Source organism: Chenopodium album, chromosome 19 (genome assembly GCF_948465745.1).
Source record: "Chenopodium album chromosome 19, dcCheAlbu1.1, whole genome shotgun sequence".
NCBI lineage: Eukaryota > Viridiplantae > Streptophyta > Magnoliopsida > Caryophyllales > Amaranthaceae > Chenopodium > Chenopodium album.
Genome location: NC_137852.1, coordinates 5,556,261 through 5,578,656, shown reverse-complemented (window position 1 = coordinate 5,578,656; position 22,396 = coordinate 5,556,261). Strand labels below are relative to the sequence as shown.

The 22,396-nt window shown below is 35.1% G+C and overlaps 3 protein-coding genes and 1 pseudogene across 3 annotated transcripts; 1 reads left to right on the top strand and 3 right to left on the bottom strand.

Moving 5' to 3' along the window:
* Positions 1 to 1,585: 1,585 nt before the first annotated feature.
* LOC145593871 (COBRA-like protein 4 pseudogene) lies at positions 1,586 to 2,302 on the bottom strand (annotated as a pseudogene).
* A 2,112-nt stretch (positions 2,303 to 4,414) lies between these two features.
* On the bottom strand, positions 4,415 to 5,875 carry LOC145593870 (COBRA-like protein 2). Its single transcript, XM_081650234.1, has 4 exons — positions 5,815 to 5,875; positions 5,566 to 5,642; positions 4,914 to 5,373; positions 4,415 to 4,788 (listed from the first exon to the last, which is right to left on the bottom strand). The coding sequence occupies exons 1-4, from the start codon at positions 5,873 to 5,875 to the stop codon at positions 4,724 to 4,726; spliced, it is 663 nt and encodes a 220-aa protein (XP_081506360.1). The 3' UTR covers positions 4,415 to 4,723.
* Positions 5,876 to 6,766: 891 nt separating this feature from the next.
* LOC145594719 (uncharacterized) lies at positions 6,767 to 12,622 on the top strand. The gene is made up of 6 exons (XM_081651048.1): positions 6,767 to 7,106; positions 8,759 to 9,140; positions 9,638 to 9,834; positions 10,157 to 10,298; positions 11,800 to 11,953; positions 12,049 to 12,622. The coding sequence occupies exons 1-6, from the start codon at positions 7,048 to 7,050 to the stop codon at positions 12,072 to 12,074; spliced, it is 960 nt and encodes a 319-aa protein (XP_081507174.1). The 5' UTR covers positions 6,767 to 7,047; the 3' UTR covers positions 12,075 to 12,622.
* A 4,780-nt stretch (positions 12,623 to 17,402) lies between these two features.
* On the bottom strand, positions 17,403 to 19,968 carry LOC145594844 (uncharacterized). The gene is made up of 7 exons (XM_081651186.1): positions 19,818 to 19,968; positions 19,600 to 19,721; positions 19,406 to 19,458; positions 19,080 to 19,143; positions 18,872 to 18,914; positions 18,721 to 18,768; positions 17,403 to 17,676 (listed from the first exon to the last, which is right to left on the bottom strand). Exons 1-7 carry the CDS (start codon positions 19,893 to 19,895, stop codon positions 17,503 to 17,505), a joined length of 582 nt encoding a protein of 193 aa, XP_081507312.1. The 5' UTR covers positions 19,896 to 19,968; the 3' UTR covers positions 17,403 to 17,502.
* Positions 19,969 to 22,396: the final 2,428 nt, after the last annotated feature.

The following is a 22,396-nucleotide window of genomic DNA, read 5'->3' as shown; positions in this document are numbered from 1 at the left end:
TTGTGAATTACTACCCGTAAAAAAAAAATTGTTAATTACTACCCTAAAACTGATGAATTCTATAGATTTTTACCATTTTCCCTAATCAGCCCCTAATTTGTAATTAGTTACTTTTAAGGCATGATTAATTAAATAAACCCTAACACCACCTCCAAACCACCACTGCACCACCTCCGGCAGCCCCCTTACCCCATCCCCACCATCTCCGGCAGCCTACCCCCGCCCCGGCATCCACCCCACCTCTAAACCACCTATTGCACCACCTCTAAACCCCCCCCAACAATCCCTACAAGCCTCGAAAAAATCCCTCCTCCCCACCCACCGGCGACTCTAGTCCCCTCCCCCTTGCCAGAGAACCCTATTAGGCCCTCCCTAAGCCTCCTCCACCCCCTTCCCCCCTTTAATCACCACCCTAATGTTCCAAAATTAAAACCCTAAAGCCCTAAACTTGAAACCCTAGGGTGGTGATTAGGGGGAAAGGGGATAAAGGAAGATTGGGGATGGTCGAGCAAGGTTTTCCGGTAAGGGGTAGGGGGTCAGGGCCGCCGCGGGTAGGGGATGGAGGTATCGTGAAAGGAAGGTGGTTTTAGGGTGGGGACTGAGAAAGGGGTGTTGTCATGGTGGGGAGTTGGAGGAGGTAGGTTCGGTTGTGGGTGGAGGGTGGCCGAAGGTGGTGCAATGGTGGTGTGGAGGTGGTTCTAGGGTTTAATTAATTATTTAAGGTTTAAAAACAACTGATTACAAATTAGCCGGATAATGATATCATTAATATATTAAATCACCTAATTAGGGGCTGATTAGGGAAAAGGGTAGCAATCTATAGAATTCACCAGTTTTAGGGTAGTAATTAACAACTTTTTTTTTTTACGGGTAGTAATTCACAAATACCCTTTTTTTGAGGTAGTAATTAACAAATTTTCCTTTATTTTTGGTACCTTGAATTACACAAGTTGATCTACAGAGTAAACGTTTATTTATTTATTTATTTTGAACGGACAGAGTAAACGTTTATTAATACTCTCTGTATTTATAACTTACTCCAAAATTTGGTCGTTATAAGTTGGTTTAATGTTAATGTAATAAAACAATTAGAATTCAAGACAAAATTTTACAAATAGTTTTCATTTTTTCACCATTAGTTTCACATGAATTGGTACAAATTACTAAAATCAGCATAGCCATTTTATTATTAATGAGGTTTAAAATCCTGGCACTAAAATTAAAGCTCGGCTTTTACAACAACGTATACATAGTTAAAACGGGTCTTTCATCCATGAAAATAAAAATAAAATTCATAACATACAAGATACAATTTTAGTTTGATGCAGTTGCTTGAAATGATTCTTATGAGTATGTGTACTTAACTACTTCATCATACACACTACACACATATATATGGGAGTAATGAGACTGGCTTGCTCTTCTCCAATACACTTTCATTGTGTTGTAGATTTCCGAGTACCAACATACTTGCATATAACCTTCCAAGTGACTGTCAAATGTGAAAATATTAATTAGTTAGTGATGAACGTGTACTCTATATCGAATCAACAATATTTAGTACTTAGTACTTAGCTTGTATCATTTAAACTCGTAATTTTTTTTGAAGGGCAAACTCGTAATTATAAACATGTAGAGTAACAAACTTACTTTTAGCTTGAGTAAACCTTCTCTTATCCAAGGTAAAATACTTGGTACGAGCAACCACCTTTGCAGGTCCGCAGGCGTAACGACTTCCTGGTGCCTTAAACGTAACCTTCTTAGGCAATTTAACCGTCCTAACACTAGTGCCTGCTCGTCCGACGCTAAGTTGGAAGGTGCTTATTGAACGAGACGACGGATGTTGTGGAGACCATGAAGCGAGCACCCCTCCTCGACAACAATTTGCAACTTGTTGGTAAAAGGGAGCTCCAGGGTTCAAGTCTACAATAGTAGGGTTTTTATTACAACAATGTGGGATGTATCCTTTGAATTTCGAGCAATCTCCATGGTTTGTCGCGTGAGCTCCTACTGCACTCCATATGACCTCATTTCTTGCCCATGTCCACCCTAATCGCCACCCCGGTGCTCGAATTCTACGATGTTTTTGGTAGTTGTTGATTGTAATAGCAGCCTGTTATTTGCCAATTTTAATATGGCTTATTATATTTCATACAAGTGATTAGTTATTAGTGTTTGACTAAATTATTTATCGAATTGAAGGACAACTTACAATGTAACCATCAGGAGTCCAGTTGACAAGATCCCACTTGATAGTTATATTCCCATTAGAATTTGAATGATCACCCGCTTCTGAATTGAAAATAATACATAGAATTTAATCAAAATGATGATTTATTTCGATCATCTACAGCTCGATTTAAGATACATTTAGCCAATTTTGCTCAAGGCTAGCGAGCCAAAAGTACACCGGTGAATGTATCTATGTATGCACGTATGTAAACAACATTCGATGCATGCAAGTATGTAGGGGTGGAAAATGAAATGCCTTCAAACATACACTGAGCAAAAATATTATACAACAATAATTGTACAACTAAGAATGTATTAATAACTAGTAATAAGATAGAGAAGAAATTTAATAAGCTCACCTAAAAGGGCTAAGTTTAAGGAACAGAGAAAGAAAACTAGCAGGAAAAAGCTGAACAACCTCATACGGGGGGTTTACTTAAATTGATTAGAACGGTTTGATTTGATTTGATTTGATATGATGATTTTGATTTTCTGTGATTTTATAGGGACAATTATTTAATACGGGGTATGTCACATTGGCATGTGCGATGTGAATCATGTGATCAATATGTAGATTGCTAGATACTCCAAAATCTGAAGTTGACGTTTTTAATCATGGAAAGAGTTGGATTATTTATACTAGTATCAGCAAAGAGCCTAAGGACGTGTTTAACATTAGCTTTTGCAATAATTCCTAGTGCTTTGACTAGCTGTTTATCCGAAAAAAGAACACACATAACGCTGTGGGGAATTGCTCATCTTCCGAAAATTACCTAATACTCGTATCATCAGCAAAGTTAATTCCAAAATTAGGAAGGAATAAGAACTGTAGGACCAGACTTTGAGAAGCAGAAAAACAGAACAAGGGAAATGCTGAGATACTTCAAAAAATATAATAGCAAGCTGCTAAATTTTCCATGGTAGATTACATATATCAAGGAACAACTATATATAGATCAATGCAAAATAAAAATCCAATCAAGCTAGCTCTAAATCGCCTTCACCGAGTTGATCCGGGGCATGGTAATGTAAGAAGTAGTTATCAAGTGCATCAGCTATCCGATCTATGAAGTAAATAATGAACGTACAACCAACAAAAGCCCAAGGATCTACAAACCAAAAAATATATATGGATCAGTAAAAGTGTACGACTTTAATTTATCAACAAAGTTAATTCCAAAAGTAAGAGGGAATAAGAAATGAGCCACTCCCTCCGTCCCTAAATTACATTCCTCTTTGGAAATTTACACGGGAATTAAGGAGGGAAGAATAAGACAAATAACAATAATCAGATAAGACAATGGAAAGTACAAAGATAGATTAATTATTATTCATGACATGTCATCAATCCTTTGCAAAAAAAAAGGACCAAATGCTTCTAATTGAAAATTTTTAACCAATCATATTCATTGTAATTTGGCACAAGAATTATGATTGAAATTAGGTAAGGATGAGTGAGAAAACATTAAATATAAAACAGAAAAAGAGAGTTGATTTACTAAAAAAAAATACCAAAAATAGAAAGGAGGAATAGGAATGGATTATAAGAGCAAGGTTAATACAGTAAAACCTCAAAAATTTTAACATAGACTCAACTTTATTTGAAGCCATGTTTTGCAAAAAGTTTGAGCCTTTATTTCTGGATTGTATACTTGTATGATATCACTTTTTAAGATGAGATTTATATAGCTGTGTCATACATACTTGTATATCTATCTAAATGCTTATCAACTTGTTCGTAAATAATTACTACTATTACCAAAGGTCAGCTTAGTATTATTGACTAGAGGTCTAGAAGGACTTGTATCCCGAAAAATATTGTTATATAGTACAACAGGGTTTGATTACCATGTGAACAAGTGTGATGTGAATTGTGTTGTTCCTCCAATGTCTGAAGTCAAAAGACGTGGGTGTTTTTTAAATTCGGAAAGTGTTATATACTATTTAGTCGGATTTAAATATTTTTTGAATATTTCTCTAAGGACTTGTTCGGCAATAGCTTTTTGTAAATTTGTATTGGTTTTGCTTTTTAGCTAGTGCTTTGACTAACTGATGATCCAATTTTTCAGTCTAGTATGGAGAGGGAGCTCAAATTCTCTTTAATGACGGCTACTAGAAGTTGTTAGAATGATAACAAAACTCAGACAAGATAACTTGAATAAGAATAACAGATAACTTTAGCTAAAACTGCATTTGTCAGACAGAGTATAGACCATTAACATAAAAAGCCTTAACATCCAACTGTGAACTTTATAACATAAAAAGAAATGGAGCATCACAATTCACTATTACAGGCATATATCAACATTAAGAACACAACATTTGGACAAATAACTGTCTTTGATCTTGCTTTTCAAAAGGGGGAAAAAAAAATATAGCTCTTTATTATATATTTGAACTCAGTGGTGATCTGAGATGATAAGAGAGAATACTGTAATCCATCCACGAGGCCAAAGCTGAGGCCGGGGCTGGTTGTCGTGCTTGTTTTTCTCTAAAACGCGACTTTTGCAGGAGATTTCCGGGCACCAGAATATACGCATGTAACATTCCAAGTCACTGTAAAGTGTTCACAAAGATATAAATAATAAGCCTCGGTAAGAAAAATAAATAAAACTATAGAATGATTGTTAGTGCAAAACACAAAATTGTCCTGTTTTTACTTAGGTGAAAATAGGCCTTACTTATAGCTTGAGTAACTCTCCTCTTATCCTCCGTAATAAAACGAGTAGGCTTAACAATCTTAGCAGGTCCGCAGCTATAACCATCTCCAGGTGCCTCGAATGTGAAATTTTTAGGCAATTTGACTGTACGAGTAGTAGTGCCTTCTTGTCCCACCGCGATTTGGAAAGCACTCTTTGTACGAGCTTGATCATGCCCGGACCATGGAGCGAGCACTCCTCCTCGACAACAATCTTGGATTTGTTGGTTGTAGGGAGTTCCACGCTTCAAGTCTACTATAATGGGGTTTTTTATACAACTATGTGGGATGCTTCTTCTATAATGTGAGCAATCACCTTGGTCTGTTGTTTGGGCTCCTACCATTGCCCAAATTATCTCTTGTCTTGCCCACGTCCACCCCAATCTCCATCCTGGTGCTCGAATGCTACGATTCGTTTGGAAGTTGTAGATTGTTACTACACCCTACAGCAGGCCGCGTATTCATAGATTGCGGAGTTAATTATAATCAATCTCACAGACGTAGTATAAATAAATATGACATAATTTGAAACAAAGGCCATGGAATATGTTATTATTGTATGCTCCCATCAATCAACGATATGACACGATACGAGTAACAGTCTAACAGATAAGCATTTGATAAGAGTTACTTACAACATAGCCATCAGGAGTCCAGCTTAAAACATCCCACTTGATTGTGATATTTCCAATTGAACCATTATAAGCCGCTTCTTTAATAACAAAAAGTATTTTGACACAAGATATAGAGTTACATCAACTTTCCATATTACAATTCAATTATTCAGAAAATTAGTGATGATAATAGCGAAAACAAAACAAAACAAAACAAAATTTCGAAATTTAGGAGCTAATGCTAATGCAAGTAAATCAAAGTGAGCTAACCTGTAGTAAAGAAGTTTAAGACATAGAAAAAGAACACAAGAAAACTCAAAGACTTGAACATGGGTATGATCTGCGAATTTGATAGATAATTATTTTTGTGTCACTTTGATTTGTGCGTTAATTATATTGCACAAGTTAAAGGAACGAAATGATACTACTCCGTATAGTGGAGCATTATTTAAAAGTTTGAAGTCTACTGTAAACCAGCCAATATGCGTTGATTATTCTCCTGTTTAAGTGTTAAGGTAACTATTTTAAAGTTTGAAGTCAACCAACCAGCTATTGAGCTTAATATCTTTGGCTATTAAAAAAAAAAACTTAATATCTTTGACTAGTTTCATATACGAAGTATGTAATACTTGATAAAAATTAATACTCCGTACTTCCGTAGTGATTTGCTAAGGCATTACTTATAGATAAAATCAGTAATCTATGTGTATTACTTATAGTTTTTTTTAATCATCTCAACCATTTTTCAATTATTTGAGTAAAATGATTAGTATTGAACATATAAATTCTAACCCAAAAAAAAAAAAAAAAAAAAAAAAAAAAAAAAAAAAGCTAAACATAGATACAAACACGAGTTTGTAGTTGAGGTAGCATAATTGGGAGTATAAACAATTGAAAATTCTGATATGTACATGTAAGAGCTTTTTCATTACGTAATTTATTTTCGTCATTTTAAAATCTTTTAAACAACGAGCAATATAATCAAGTGACAAAAAAAAAAAAAAAAAAAAAAAAAAAAAAAAAAAAAATCCTCTTTAATGTATCAAAACCTACACCCCCAGGCCCCAACAAAAGTTAGCACGACACGAAATTAGACGGCTGGACCACCATGCACCATTGGCTCGTCGTGGAAACTTATGTTGATGCGGCCAGCCTAGTTTTAGAAAAGAGGACGCTTTTCTGACGTGCTAAACCACGTTTTCCCTCAATTTAGTAATCCAATAATTTCCTCGTGAACAAACAAAGAACTGTTATTTGGAAAAAAAAATTAAGAGAAATAAAAAGAGCAAAGAATACAACAACTTCTCTTCTTCTTTCATTTCTTTGAATTTTGATTTGATGGGAAGTTTTCACTTTACTTCATCAAATCAAACTCATTCATTGGTTCAGATTCCCAATTTTATTTGAGATTTTCACTAATTTTCCCCCTTTTTTCAGCTTATCTTCTGATTTTAGGGTTCTTTAACTTTTTTGTTATTTAATTCAATTTTTCTCTTTATTCAAATGGGGTCGTCTGGTCCTCGAACTCCGGCATTCGGACAAACAGAGATTAATTGGGATAAGTAAGTAGTTCATTTATATTTCCTTTATTATGTCAAATTTCCTCAATTAATGTTCATAAATTTGAGATTTCTTGAGCTTTTAATTTGCAATTTTAATGTTGCTGGATAATTTATAACCTAAATTATTTCAGTATTAGTTTCACTCACTTAATTCAAGTTTTTGGAATAGAATTTTGCTGAAATTGAAGATTTGGTGACGAACCTTTGTTTAATTGGGGAATCTTAGATATTTTTGTTCTTTATTTTTTCATGGATATGTAATTATACATTTAAGTAGTTGATATTTTATAGGTTAATCTGGTTATTAGGAAAATTCTTGATGATATAGGCTGTTTTAGTAAACCATGGAAATCTCTGTGCAATGGAGCATTGCCCCCCTCCCTGAGGCGAGAAATTATGATATTATTTTCGAGTTTCGGATGAGATTCTTAAAAGAATTAATCAGTAGAAATGTCAGAATCACAGGCTACTATATGAACTGCTATATCTGTTTTTCTTGTTACTTGATAAGCTAAATTTGTACTTCGTATTGGTTTCGGAAAATGATTAGTCATACAAGATCCTTATCTTGGATGGCTGAGAAAAGAAATAGAGATGGTCACTGAAATTGGATAGAGTAGTGTGTATTAGTTTGGTAACTCTGAAGTTCATTGTGCAATTATCCAAGGAGTTTTGGCTGTTACTTTGTTGCATCTAGCAAGGTTTTTTTTACAAGGGTAGCTGACTTATAATGATTGGGATGCTTTATTAGGGTTTGAGTTGGTATTTAATTTGTGCTACTTGGACACATTCCCCAAATTGGGAAGCGCTTCTTGAATTTTATGTACTTTCTTTGTAAAAATGTGGTTTTAATTGATTATATACAAGTTACAATGGTACATCACTCTACTCATTTAAACATGTGTTTTCGTTAGGGTGTTCATTGGAAAATTGGGATTTATATGTAGTACGGAGTACTAGTTATCAGCTTGGAACTTGAATTTACTGGGGAAGTCATAGTCACTTGGTGTAATCCTATAAACAAGTATGTAAGAGTACTAGAATATTGCTCTTGCAAATCTTCTTATGATGCCTGCAATATTGGCCAGTAGGATGCAAAGGATATTTAAGGATACAAAGGTACAATCCTATAGAACAGATCCTGTTCAAGTACTTCAATACTTGTGTAGTTTATGTCATAATTTTCAGGTTTCTTTATTTTCAGACATTATTCTTCATGAATGCTGCCTCAATTGAAGAAACAGTACCTAAGGCCTTTTACTAGTGTTGTAACTTAAGAAAACACTTTGTATAAGACATTTAATTAAATAACAGCATAAATACATATCATGTTACCTGACCTTTTCCTGAATGTTTTTTTACAAGCCACAATTTGACGATGGGTAGAAGTCCTACAAATTTATTGAAGCCACTTATACAAAAAGATCTTCACCCTGTTTGACTCTTTTTTTATATATATATAAATATTGTGTATTTTTTGGTCCAATTACATTAAGATTAAGTCACTGTGAAAGAATCTTATGTCTTTTTAAGATATTTATTGTATTGAAATGCATTTAACCTTTTGGAACATAGTGATAGTAGCTTCCTCCTTCACCCTATAAATGTTTAAACCATTTCATTTTAAAATTTTATTTTATAATTCCTTCCAGACTTGACAAGACAAAGTTCTATGTTGTTGGAGCTGGGCTTTTTACGGGAATTACAGTGGCACTTTATCCAGTTTCTGTTGTTAAGACTAGGCTACAGGTTGCTTCCAAGGATATTACTGAGAAAAGTGCGTTTTCAGTTGCCAAAGGCATATTGAAAGCTGATGGTGTACCTGGTTTGTATAGAGGATTTGGTACTGTCATCACTGGTGCAGTTCCGGCCCGGATTATATTTCTTACTGCTCTAGAGACTACTAAAGTGGCAGCTTTTCGGATGGTTGAACCACTTAAGTTGTCTGAACCGTCACAGGCAGCTATAGCAAATGGTATTGCTGGCATGGTTGGTTCACTTTCAGCGCAGGCTGTGTTTGTTCCAGTCGACGTGGTATGTATCTGCTTTGAGTAACCAAAACTAAGATTGAATATAAAAATGTGCCTATTCTTATATAGTGTAGCTGTAATTGAACGAGTACCAACAATTAGGTCAATTTTGTGATGTTTCCATCCTCTCGTTTGTGAGTTTTGACTGTTGCATGTCTACTTGGTAAGCATATACTTTTGTAACAGACTTTATGGAGTCAAACTTACTTATCATCCTAGTCACCAAGAATCTAAAATTTCTTGTGTGATCTTTTGCTTTGATGAATATGCTCTTTTTTGTCGACTTGTTATTCTGTCAGTTTTCAGTTATTAAGAAAGGCTATGCTTATGAACTTTTCATAGAAAGTTGCAACTATTTATCGACTTCTAGAGGCCAAACTTCTGTTGCTTTTTCATTTGATCAACACTTTAATTGAAAGAAACTTAATTGTTGACTTTTATCTGATTCACATTGACAGTACACCTTGACCTTTTTTTTTTCTTCCTATCTTTGAAATTTAGGTTAGCCAGAAGTTGATGGTACAAGGATATTCGGGTTATGCAACATATAATGGGGGAATTGATGTTGTTCGCAAGGTTGTCAAATCAGATGGTGTTCGGGGACTGTATAGGGGGTTTGGTCTATCAGTGATGACATATGCCCCTTCCAGTGCTGTATGGTGGGCCAGTTACGGCTCTAGTCAACGTTTATTCTGGAGGTAAGGTGTAAATCTCTATAGAGTTTAATTCTGAATTATGGCCTAATGATAATTCGTGCTTTATTGAGACTGCAGTTGCTGTATCAATATAGTGAAACTTTTCTACAGTATATGTTAGAAGTATTAGAACTGAGGTCTGAGTAGTTGGTTTAATTTGTGCTGTTCTCAAGTGGCCATTATGAAGATGTGTTAAGGAGTTAAGAGTGTCAGTATTCTTATGTATCATATTTTATACTGTTAATAAAACAATCTAGTTCTGTCTTCTGTTTTTTTTTTTTTTTTTTTTTTTTACTGGGGGTTTGAATGCTTTGTATATGTTCAGCCTTCTAGGAGATGGAACTGAGCAGCAAGAGGTTCCTAGTCTAGGGAAAATTGTGTCTATTCAAGCTGCTGGGGGTGTTGTTGCTGGTGCCACGGCATCTTGCATCACAACTCCGCTAGACACCATTAAGACTCGTTTACAGGTAAAAGAAAATTCCACTTTGTTTCTCAGTGCTAATATGTTATTTAGTAGATGTGTTTGCAGTTGTGTGCATATCTCTAATGCAGGTAATTCATGCTAATAATAAATTTTGATATAAAAATTAAGGAGATGGTATTGCAATTAGTTTGAATGTCAAAAATATCCAAGGTATTGGATATTCATTAGCAATCTTTGCTTTCTTCATTTATTCAATTATTCCCTTGTACTGAAAAGGTCATCACTTTTTCTTGTTTAATATGAACTAACAGTGTTAAAACTAAATTTGGACAAAGACAATATCTCCAACAAATATGCTTATGGAGTGTTAGAATTAATGAAGAAATTTTTATTGTATAGGAGTTACATTTTTGGAATTTTGCATGGAACTTTATGGAGGGAAGTCCCTTGTATGGTGAACATGGGGACGAAAACCTCTTGTCCACCCTCCTTACCTCCCTTTGAAAGATAGGGTGAGAGGACCCTTTTGTACCTTCAATCTTGGTAGCCTTCTGGTCGAAATTTCAATGGTGCAAGTATGTCACTAATGTTTGTGAGGTATCTCTTGGTGGAAAATCTCAATTAAGAAATGACCAACTTAATGCATAGCCTATTAAAATCCGAGTGAAGCCTCCTTTAGGTGACTTTTAAATACTCTGACTTTGGAGAACTAGGATTATGTTGCATCCCTTGCAAAAATGATTTGTTTTGATTGCTGCTACCTACTATTGGGAAAGCTTCCTAGATCATGCCAACTAGTCAACTAGTGTCAAATGGACAACAATCTGGAAGCAGCAGTAGTGATATACATATTTGGTTTGTAAGATAATAATAATATCATAATACCCATAGTCAAGATTGATTGTTTGGCAAATGATGTAATTCATGTAGATCTTGTCTATATATGGGTGAAACTTTTGGTAGAAAATGGAGGGAAGTTTCCCTACGCATTTTTAGGATCATTAAGTAGTATCCCTCAAAGAGGGGAGGGGAGGGGAGTTGTGCCACTTGTGCGCCTTTAAGCAGTGACCAGTGTATTACTTGTGCCTCCACTTAGTTCAGCTTGATGCTGTATCACCCCTTAAGTTGGCTTAATTTTGCATTGCTCCATATGACTTGGCTTGGAGTTGGACATGGTCACTTTGGTGCTGAGTGGTTATTGTTAAGAACTTGCCTTACCATTCAAGTATGTTGCCATAGTTGACCTTGGTGTATTGGACTGTGATGATGGCTTGTGAACCGTGCTAGGTTTGTTGGGTTATTGGCAAAGGCATGTTCCTTGCTTGCTTACAAATGGGTCTCTTCATGGAGTTCTCTAGGAGCAGATCAAAATAGTTCCAACATAGCTGGTAAAATTTTATTAGGGCCTGAGGAGGATGCTTTACTGATAAGGGGATTGTAATCCACCCATCTAGTCTTGGCACTCTTCCACTCATTCTCCCAGGATTCGTTTTGGATGTGTATATGTTGCGATTCTGATCGATAAAAAATTTGTGACATTGCAGGTAATGGGATTAGACAAGAGACAGAATGCTGTTCAAGTTGTAAAGAAATTGATTGCAGATGATGGTTGGAAAGGTCTTTATAGAGGACTAGGTCCAAGATTTTTCAGCATGTCCGCTTGGGGAACCTCCATGATACTGGCTTATGAATATCTGAGTATGGATGCTTCTCTTACAGCAGATCCTTCTTTGTTGTCACAACTTTTTTATTTATCCAGTAGAACTGAACACTTTTTCTGTAATTCTGTGCAGAACGGCTGTGTGCAAAGGAGGACTAGATTTACATGACAACACATTTGCTGACCGTTTCAGTGCTATGAAAGATTCAGCTTACTCAAAATGGCTATAATATTTTACTCACCCTTGGCTTTTTTAATTGCCCATTCTTTTATCAACTGCCGTCAACATTTACAAGAAACTCTTTGCAACTTGGTTTCATGACTTCAGTATCCAGCCTTTGTGAATTGCACAATGAAGACTGGTTACACCTATTGAATTAGCAAGTTGTATTTAGCAGAACGTTCCTGTTACCCATAACCAGTGAGGATGTCCGTTAATCAGGCATGGTTTTACAATACCAGTGAAGTATTTTTTTGTATGCATAGATTAGAAAGTTGCAGGAAGGAGTCATTATTTTCTGTATATCTTTATGACCACAAATTATAGAAGTCATGAGCTTAACCCACAAGGGTGATAGCGAAAAAATTCTTTGAACTTCAGTCAAAAGTAACTATTACAAGGAAAATGTAGCTTTTCTGTGATATACATTCCTTCTTTCAGAATGCTTACTGATAAAGTGATAATAATGTGAAATTATTTTAGCATATTTTGTTCTTTTTTTGGACTGTCTGCATAAGATTGTGGATTGGCTACAGATACTTGTCTAAACACTTTGGATGAAGGTAGGGCTGTCAAACGGGACGGGTTGTGTCGTATTCGTGTTCGTGTCGATGTTAAACGGGTTAGAAAACCCTTGACCCAAACCCAACCCATTTGTTAAACGGGTTGAAAACCCTTGACCCAAACCTAACCCGCTTATTAAACGGGTTACCCGTGTAATCTTTTACCCATGTAGTATGTAATAAACTATAATATTCAATTTAAAAATTAAAAAGACATACATCAATAATTCATTAATGATACTACTACAAGAGTTTAAAGTTAGTAATTTTAGCAAAAGTACTACAGGAATTTAAAGTTGGTTGCTTTAGCAGCACAACCATACATAAGAATTGTCCCAAATTAAGAGCCAAATTTTAATTTACAAAAGTTGGATTTTATTTTACCCGCCAAATTAACCGCCAAAAATAACCTAAGGTGCCAAGTAGAGCTGTCAATTCGGGTATTCAAGTAGGGTTTGGGTTGGGTCAAATTAGGTCTCGGGTTAAATCAAGATCAGGTTATGTCGGATCAATCTAGCTTCAGATCAGGTTCAGGTTCAGGTCGGGTCAATTTGCAGTTCAAGTTATAATGGGTCGTTCACCTTTTCGGATATATCAATTCGAGTTAAAATCAGATCGGGTTTAATTTCAGGTTCGAGTTGTGTTGAGTCAGGTTTGGATGGGTTAACAAGATGGTACATTCGAGTTCGGGTTAGTGTTGAGTCGGGTTTTGGTTAAAGTTCAATTCTAATAAATATCGATATGGCCAAGTTGAACTATATAATTACGCCTTTCATAATTTGATCAAGCATCATCAAGATTTTATTAAACCTATATACGTGTAATAGAGAACAAAAGTTATATAAGCTGAACAAAAGATTTTATTAAATCGGATTGAGGGTTTACAGAATTATACCAGTATATAAGCTGAATAAAAGGTACATAAAATTTTATTAAACCTTCCATGACTCGGGTCCATGTTTTAATTGGGTCGGGTACCACTTCAGGTTCGGATTGTTTTCGGGTCGGATTAAATCGGTTGACGGTTACTATCAAGTCCGGACAGGTTCAGGTTCAGGTCATAAAGTATTGGATCAAATGGGTTTTCGGCTAAGATCAGGTCAGGTTCAGGTCAAGTTACAGGTCACCAGTTTCCCCCCATCGTTCGAGTACAGACTGAGTTCAGATCTTTGTCCGTTGAGGTCTTGTTCTCGGGTCGGGTCAGTTTTTGACATCTCTAGCTATATATAATCCACACTTTATGAGGCAATTTGAGGTTTTGGGGCCTGGTGGCAAAAAGTGTTGAGACCCTAGTGGATTTATCTTGAGGTCATATAATGTCGTTTGAAACCATATATGATCATTGTATTTTGTCATAAATGTACGTGGTAGGCCTGAATTAACGAAATCAATGCAAGTTGAGAACGGGTAAACCGTTTAAGGGCATATTGGATAGTTCCACTGACCCAATTAGACACCCGGAGGGTATTAGAGACCATGGTAAACATGTCAGCAATTTTTAATTCTGGCCGAAAAAAGGTCAAAAAATTACAAAAATGATGGCTATAATCCAAGCTTTTTAAGAAAATTTTGAGGTTTTGGGGCCCGGTAGCGAAAGCCTTGAGACCCTAAGAGATTACATATCTAGGTCATATAATGCTTTTTGAAACCATATATGATCATTATATGTTGTCATAAACGTCTGTGGTAGGCTTGAATTTACGAAATTGGTGTAAGTTGCGAACGGGTAAAATGACCCTTTCAGGACATATTGGATGGTTCCACCGACCCAATTGGACTCCCGGATGCTATTAAAAGTCATGGTAAATATCTCGGCAATTTTTATTTCCAGGTGAAAAAAGGTCCAAAAATTACAAAATCGAAGGCTATAATCCACGTTTTTTGAGGAAATTTTGAGGTTTCATACCCGATGACGAAAAGTGTTGAGACCCTAGGGGATATATCTTGGTGTCATATAATGTTGTTTGAAACTATATATGATCATTATAAGTTGTCATAAACGTCCGTGGTAGGCTTGAATTTACGAAATCACTACAAGTTATGAACGGGTAAAATGACTATTTAAGGGCATATTAGACGGTTTCACCGCCCAATTTGACTCCCTGAGGATATAAGGGACCATGGTAAACATCTCGGAAATTTTTCATTCCGAGTGAAAAAAGGTCAAAAATATAAAATTGAAGGCTATAATCCACGCTTTTTGAGGAAAATTTGAGGTTTTGGGGCCTGGTGGCGAAAAGCCTTGAAACCCAAAATGAAACATCTCGAGGTCATATAATGCCGTTTGAAACCATATATGATCATTATATGTTGCCAGAAACGTCTGTGGTAGGCTCGAGTTTACGAAATCGGTGCAAGTTGCGAATGGATAAAATGAACGTTTCAGGACATATTAGATGGTTCAACCGACCCAATTAGATTCCCGGAGGTAATTAGGGACCATGGTAAATATCTCGACACTTTTTATTTCCAGGCGAAAAAAGGGTCAAATAATTACAAAATTGAAGGCTATAATTCACGTTTTTTGAGGAATTTTGAGGTTTCGGGGCCCGGTTGCGAAAAGCCTTAATACCCTAAGGGATACATTTTGGGGTCATATAATGCCATTTGAAATCACAAATGATCATTATATGTTGTCATAAACGTCTGTGGTAGGCTTGAGTTTATGAAATCACTTCAAGTTGTGAACGGGTAAAATGACCGTTAAAGGGCATATTGGATGGTTCTACCGACGACCCAATTTGACTCCCGGAGGATATTAGGGACCATGATAAACATCTCGACAATTTTTATTTCTGGGCGAAAAAAGTCAAAAAAATTACAAAATTAAAGGCTATAATCCACGCTTTTTGAGGTTTCTTGGCACGGTGGCGAAAAGTCTTGAAACCCTAGGGGATACATCTCGGAGTCATATAATGCCGTTTGAATCCATATATTATCATTATATGTTGTCATAAACGTCCGTGGTAAGCTTGAGTTTACGAAATCACTGCATGTTGTGAACGGGTAAAATGACCGTTTAAGGGCATATTGGATGGTTCCACCGACCCAATTGTACTTCCGGAGGGTATTAGGGACCATGGTAAACATCTTGGAAATTTTTAGTTCCGGACGACAATAGGTCAAAAAATTACAAAATAGTAGGCTATATATAATCCACGCTTTTTGAGAAAATTTTGAGGTTTCGCTGCCCGATGCCGTAAAGCCTTGAGACTATAAGGGATACATCACGGGGTCATATAATTCCGTTTGAAACCACATATGATCATTGTATTTTGTCATAAACATCCGTGGTAGTCTTGAGTTTACGAAATCACTTCAAGTTGTGAACGGGTAAAATGACGGTTTAAGGGCATATTGGATGGTTCCACCGACCCAATTGGACTCTTGGAGGGTTTTAGCAACTTTTATTTTTGGGTGAAAAAAGGTCAAAAAGTTACAAAATTGAAGACTATAATCCACGTTTTTTAAGGTAATTTTGAAGTTTATAAGTTGAACAAAAGGCATATAAATTTTATTAAACCTTCCACGACTCGGGTACAGGTTCTAATTGGGTCGGGTACTAGTTCGGGTTCAGATTGTTGTTCGATCGGATTAAATCAGTTGACGGTTACTTTCAGGTCGGGAGCAGGTTCGAGTTTAGATCAAAAAGTATTGGATCAAATCGGTTGTCGGTTAACATATGGTTAGGTTCAGGTCGAGTTACAGGTCACTAGTTTCACCCCATAGTCCGGGTACAAGTTGGGTTCAGATCATTGCTGGTTCAGGTCGAGTTTTCGGGTTAGGTTAGTTTTTGACAGCTCTAGGGCCAAGGCAATTTACAAAATTACAAGTTTAGAATAAAATTTTTGGTCCTTTTTATTACTTAATTAATAGGTTAAGCTTGTCGAATTCTGGTTAGCGGGTTGTCGTTCAACCCATTTATATAATTGGGTTATGCGTGTCGGTTTCGGGTTGAACATTTCAACCCAAACTTAACCCGTTTAATTTTATGTCGGGTTCGCTTCAACCCAATTATGTAAATGGGTCGAGAATACTTTACCCAAACCCGCTTATTTTGTGTTGTGTTCGTATCGTGTCAGCTTTTAACAGCCCTAGATGAAGGCCAACATAATCGAGTTTGTGTTTTGTGTGGAAGAGATTTTTTTTCTACCTGAATGCCATGAATCTATCCCCCTCTGTCATGATTTTACCACGTTTGACATTTGGTTATGAAATTGTAAAGTGGTGAACACTTATCTCCTTCTATTGCTCCGTTTTGGGGCAGTTGAAGGAATCTGATGCTCATCAATAATTCCAATTGCATTATCAAGAGCAATGTCCCCAATACAATCTGCGTTTGATAGTGAGCAGAGGAAAAAAGGTTCGTAAACATACCCAAGGCTAAGCAGGACACAAGTGACTGAGTGAGTAGCAAGGTCAAATTTTTGCTCGGCATCATCTAATAGCAGAGGAACAAGATTTCAATATGAAACATTAGGTACATCAATAAAATACATGAACTGTACGCTGCCAAGTGCCAATTCAAGAGAGAGGGAAGAAGGTATAGACCGATAAGCTCTTTTGTCACAGCAGAAACGTCTGAACTTCTTAAACATTCTGGCTTTTACTTGGCAAAAACAGGTAGAGAGCCAGATGTGGCATCAGTGTCTCTGCTGTGTGCTTGACTATGGTTTAGCTCAAGCAAAAGAATGACAGGAAAGCTAAAACTCATTGTTCCATCATTAACAGTGACATTGTCAAAATTTCTCACATGGCGAAAAACCACTCCAGATTCGATATTAAAAATACACTTGCCAATGGCTTAGTTACAGATCCTGACATCATCTTCACCATATTCACCATCACCATTGTCTTCGTCATCTCTGCTCAATTCCGCATATTCATCTAGTGATACAGCAGAGAACAATTCCTCAACTTTCCTATCCTGAACAGCTGGGGTTTTGTCTTGCCCTTTGGGTTTATTATCCTTGTTCATCTGTTGCGATAAGTTGGCAAATTTAATGACTCAATGAAACATACAAATTGAGCAACACCAGCAAAGATGTAACAATAATATCGAGTAAAAACTTACATCAGTCATCAGCATTGACGGTAGCCGCCACAAACAAGATTGACAAATTAATAACACGGGATAAACTTGATTACTTGATACATTGTTCTCCCATATTGTTTACCAAAAAACCTTAATGGGCAAGGTGGTAAGCACTTAAGCTGTGAGGATTAGGGAACTAGAGAACTTGAAAACTAACGTTATGGTAGCGATACACCTGTATATTGTTTGTAATATACTACCACTCATCCCCATATATTCATATCGTATTACATCAATTAAGATATGCATAAGTCAAAAGCTGATTGCATAAATGCCACAAATATTATTAAAAAACATATAATATGAGATTATGTTCCAAACAGGGTGCTCTCAACTTATTCAACATATACAAACACAAACACATTAATTTAAGTCAAATTCATTTGAAGAGTACACAAGTTACACAACCTATGAGGCTATGAATGCTATGACCATTGTTTCATGCAGCACCGGCCAGGATGGTAAAAAAGGCTTGGGTTTAATCTATCCTCAGCAAGCTGACAGTGTTCTTACAGTAAAAAGCATCGAACTGGGTTTTCTTTGTTGCTTAAAAAGGACAGCTAAATCCATCTCTTCTCAAACAGATGCCAGTTTTCAGATAAATTTGTCAACTCATTGCTATATGTTCATAAGGATATCATAGTTGAGCAGTTTGGTAAATAACATTAGCAATTACCCAAGGTAATAGGCAGACACAGTTACCAACTTACTGCCAGTCCACCATAGATAATAATAAAAGTTCTATGATAACCAAGTTCATATTATACAGTCATGATAGCTTGTTTATCATTATGCTCATCCATACACTGGAGGAACGTTAGTGAAGGGGGAATAAGGCAAGTTTCCTAACTATTACTGTATAGAGTTCAAAATGACTGCAAAAATAATAGGCAAAACAGCAAAAGAAACAGACTGCTGATGACTTACAGATCGCAATAGTGTCCTCCTATCCCTCTCGCGAGCATTCTTTATAGCCTGCATTATGACACAGAGATCCAAACTATCAGATATCAAACCAAAAAACAACTCCCACATTCTTAGATACTTGTGTTAAAAGACAATGTCATTAACTCATTACCTCCTCAAGGACCTTCTGCTCAGCTTCTACTTCTGCTGCATCCCTGAAACGAATATTAGAGTTCACATGTCAAACAAAAGTGCAATACTACTAAGTAATATAGCAATTATAGCAACAAACATAGTCTACACTATCAAAATTAAGTACGTAGTAAAAGATATTGGTACAGCTGAACAAGATATCCATAAAAGGAGAGTAAGATCAAAACCTTCCAACAAGCTGACCCACGCGACTACAACACTTAGCACACACACCCTGTTCTTTAGCACAGCCTGCAATCCATTCCAAAGACAAAATCAAACTTTTGCATTTCATGTTCAAATTTTTTTGTGGGGGTGTGTAAGGAGCAAGGGCAGTAATGTAGACGGGATTTGATTCTAAGTCCTTGATTAGTTGGGTACTACAATTTAAGTTGCCAACAACAATTTCAATTTTTGAACCCTAAAATATTAACTCAGCAGCTGCATTGCATAATCAATATGGAGTATAATTCTAAGTATAACAATAAGTTTAATAAAAGAAATTAAGACAAACCAGGGCATAGATTAAGGTAAGCTTGACGAACAGCCCTCTTAGAACACTTCTGACTGAATAAAATTAACACAACAAATCACAAATTAAATCAATACCCATTATTCATTAACAAATTAAATCAAAACCCAGAATCATAATTCATCAATAAACCCAATAATAAGTTTCAAAATTTAGAAAGGAGGAGAGAGAAAAACCATTTAGAGGGTTCAACAAGGGGTTTATATTTGCCATATTTGCGCTTCCATTCAATTTGATCTCTACAACGAGGACAAACCCCAGTAACTTCTGGAAATGGCCTGAATCTTCCACCTGGTTCCTGAATTGGTAAAAAAAGTTAAATCCTTCAAACAATTCTAAAAAAAAGAGAGAACTTTTTTATAATTTGTAAGATAAATTAATTGATTTTTAGTACCGTTTCATTGATTTTGATACCAAGATGGGGTTTCCATGCGAATTTGTTCTGATGCTTTGGTGGACCTTTCTTGCTCATGTTGTTGAATTAGCACAAGATTGAAGAAGATGAAGAGGCGCAAATGAGCTTCAATGGCGGCTAAAATTGGTTTTGCCCAGTATAACAGAGAAATTGTGAAATTTTTATTATTTTATGCATTTTTTTATATTTTATATGGGCCGTGTTATTATAGGGCATGCAAATAGGAATATAATGGTCCAATATTATTAATAATGAAAATTGAAGCCCAATTGATGGCCCAAATGGGATTAATGGTGTTATATTGTTCTTATGTTTTGATTTCTGAAGCCCGTCAAAAAAACAAAAAAAAAAAAAAAAGTTTTGATTTCTGAAGGAAGGGAGAAGTTTTTTCTTTTCATTTTTGTACATTGTTCACAAATCTTTAATGTTAATGGACTTTTATCCTCTTAGCATGTTTTGTGTCTTATCATCAGGCCCATTCCTAGCAATTTAAAGGATACATGATTTAATTGGTATACACTAGACCCTAGTGTAGGTACCACACCCTACACCACCCTCTAAATGTTTAACAATCTCCCTCATATACCCACTTTCTACAATTGTACAGTAAAAATCAAACCACCATTTATCTTTTTTCACTTTCTCTCTCCTCACCCATTTACTGCATTTTCTCTCTCTACACCCATTTTCAGCATTTTCTAATCCAAAATTTTCAACAAACTTTGCGACAAATTATCCAAAAAAGCTGTTCAACTGCTACATATTTCAACATATCAAGGTCGAAATTCAAAGGAGTAAGTGATTTTGTTCATATTTAATTCGAAAAAGAGTATGAACCCTAATTTTTATAATTTATTGTTGCAATTGTGTTACAGGAACATTTACTATTTTTAGTTTTAAAACTAGTAATTTGAACAAGTACATTTTGAATTTTGAGTATGAAGTATTTCATTTTTTTTTATTGCAGTATGAAGGAAATAGCTTCAGAGAAGAACATCAAAAAAAATCTGGAGAAAAATAAGCATTAATTAAATTAGTTCGTAGTGGTTTTTTTTATTATAAATGTTCATTTTCATTTTGATAAATGTTCATTTATATATTAGTATACAATCATTCACATGTTAATAAATGATTAATACAAATATTTATTTATATATTACTACATAGTCATTGTAAAAATCTCCTATTGTAGATCAAGAACTTTTAAAAGATATTAAAACTTATGGTATAGATGTTAACATTTCTACAATTCCGAGGTAATATATGAACATAAACTGAATTATATATGTTCATTTGCATATTTGAATCTATTTGAGTTTATATTTGACTTTATGTGCTAAAATAAAAAATGTTCATTTTATGATACGTTATGCACATTTATGAAATGCATAAATATTCATTCATGTGTGTTGAGAAACTGACTTATGCATACTATGAAATCTTTTGATCATATATGATATTCATAATGTTCATTTACATTTATAGTAATGTAAATCAATGTAAGTATTATACTATAATCTTAGCAATTTTTATTGAAGAACTAATAAATTATATCTGTACATTCTTCAATTTTGTTTGCAGAGCGAAGGAAACCGTTTCAGAGAAGAGAAACAAAGATTATAGTTCGTAGTTATTTTTTTATTATTATTATTTCTTTAATTTATTTTATTTTTATGAATGTTCATTTTCATTTTGTTAAATGTTCATTTATATGTTAGTATAACGTCATTCACATTTTAATAGATGATAAATGTTAATTTACGTATTGATAAATGTTCATTTTCATTATATATAAATGTTAATTTACGTATTGATAAATGTTCATTTTCGTTCTTATCATGATCAACAAGTAAATGCATTAACTTTAAAATGAATATGTGCATATACTTAAAAGTTCATTTTATACTACTAATTAAAGCACCCAATTATATCATGAATTAGGGCCTGTTCTCATTGACTGAACTCAGCTGAACTGAACTGAACTGAACTGAACTGAATTGAACTGAACTGAACTGAACTGAAATGAATATTTTATAAGAGAAGGAAATTAGGAGCTGAACTGAACTGAACTGAACTCAGCTGAACTGAACTGAACTGAACTGAATTTCAACGTAAGAGAACAGGCCCTTAGTTATTTTTAACAAATTTAATAAGGAATTTCAATAAGAGTGTGTGCTATATTGTAGTTTTCATGGAAATGATTCTTACAATTACAATAAGGAGTGTGTGCTACCTTCAAAAATTTTCAATAATAAGTACAAAATTATAAATTTTACACATTTTTCATCTATAATAATAATGCTCCTTAATTAAATGTTCAATTATAAATAATTGTATGTTCATTTATAAATATTAATAAAATATGTTCAGTTTTGAAATATTATATGTTCAAAATGACGTCCCTTGGGGAGGGGGGGTGTAGGTAGCAGAAGCTACACCGGGGTGTAGTGTAAAATTTTCATACATGATTATATATTGGCCCCTTTAGACATCATATAACCAATATAAGAACATAGAGTGTTTCGTAAGGTCTCACAGTTAAACACAAACAAATACAT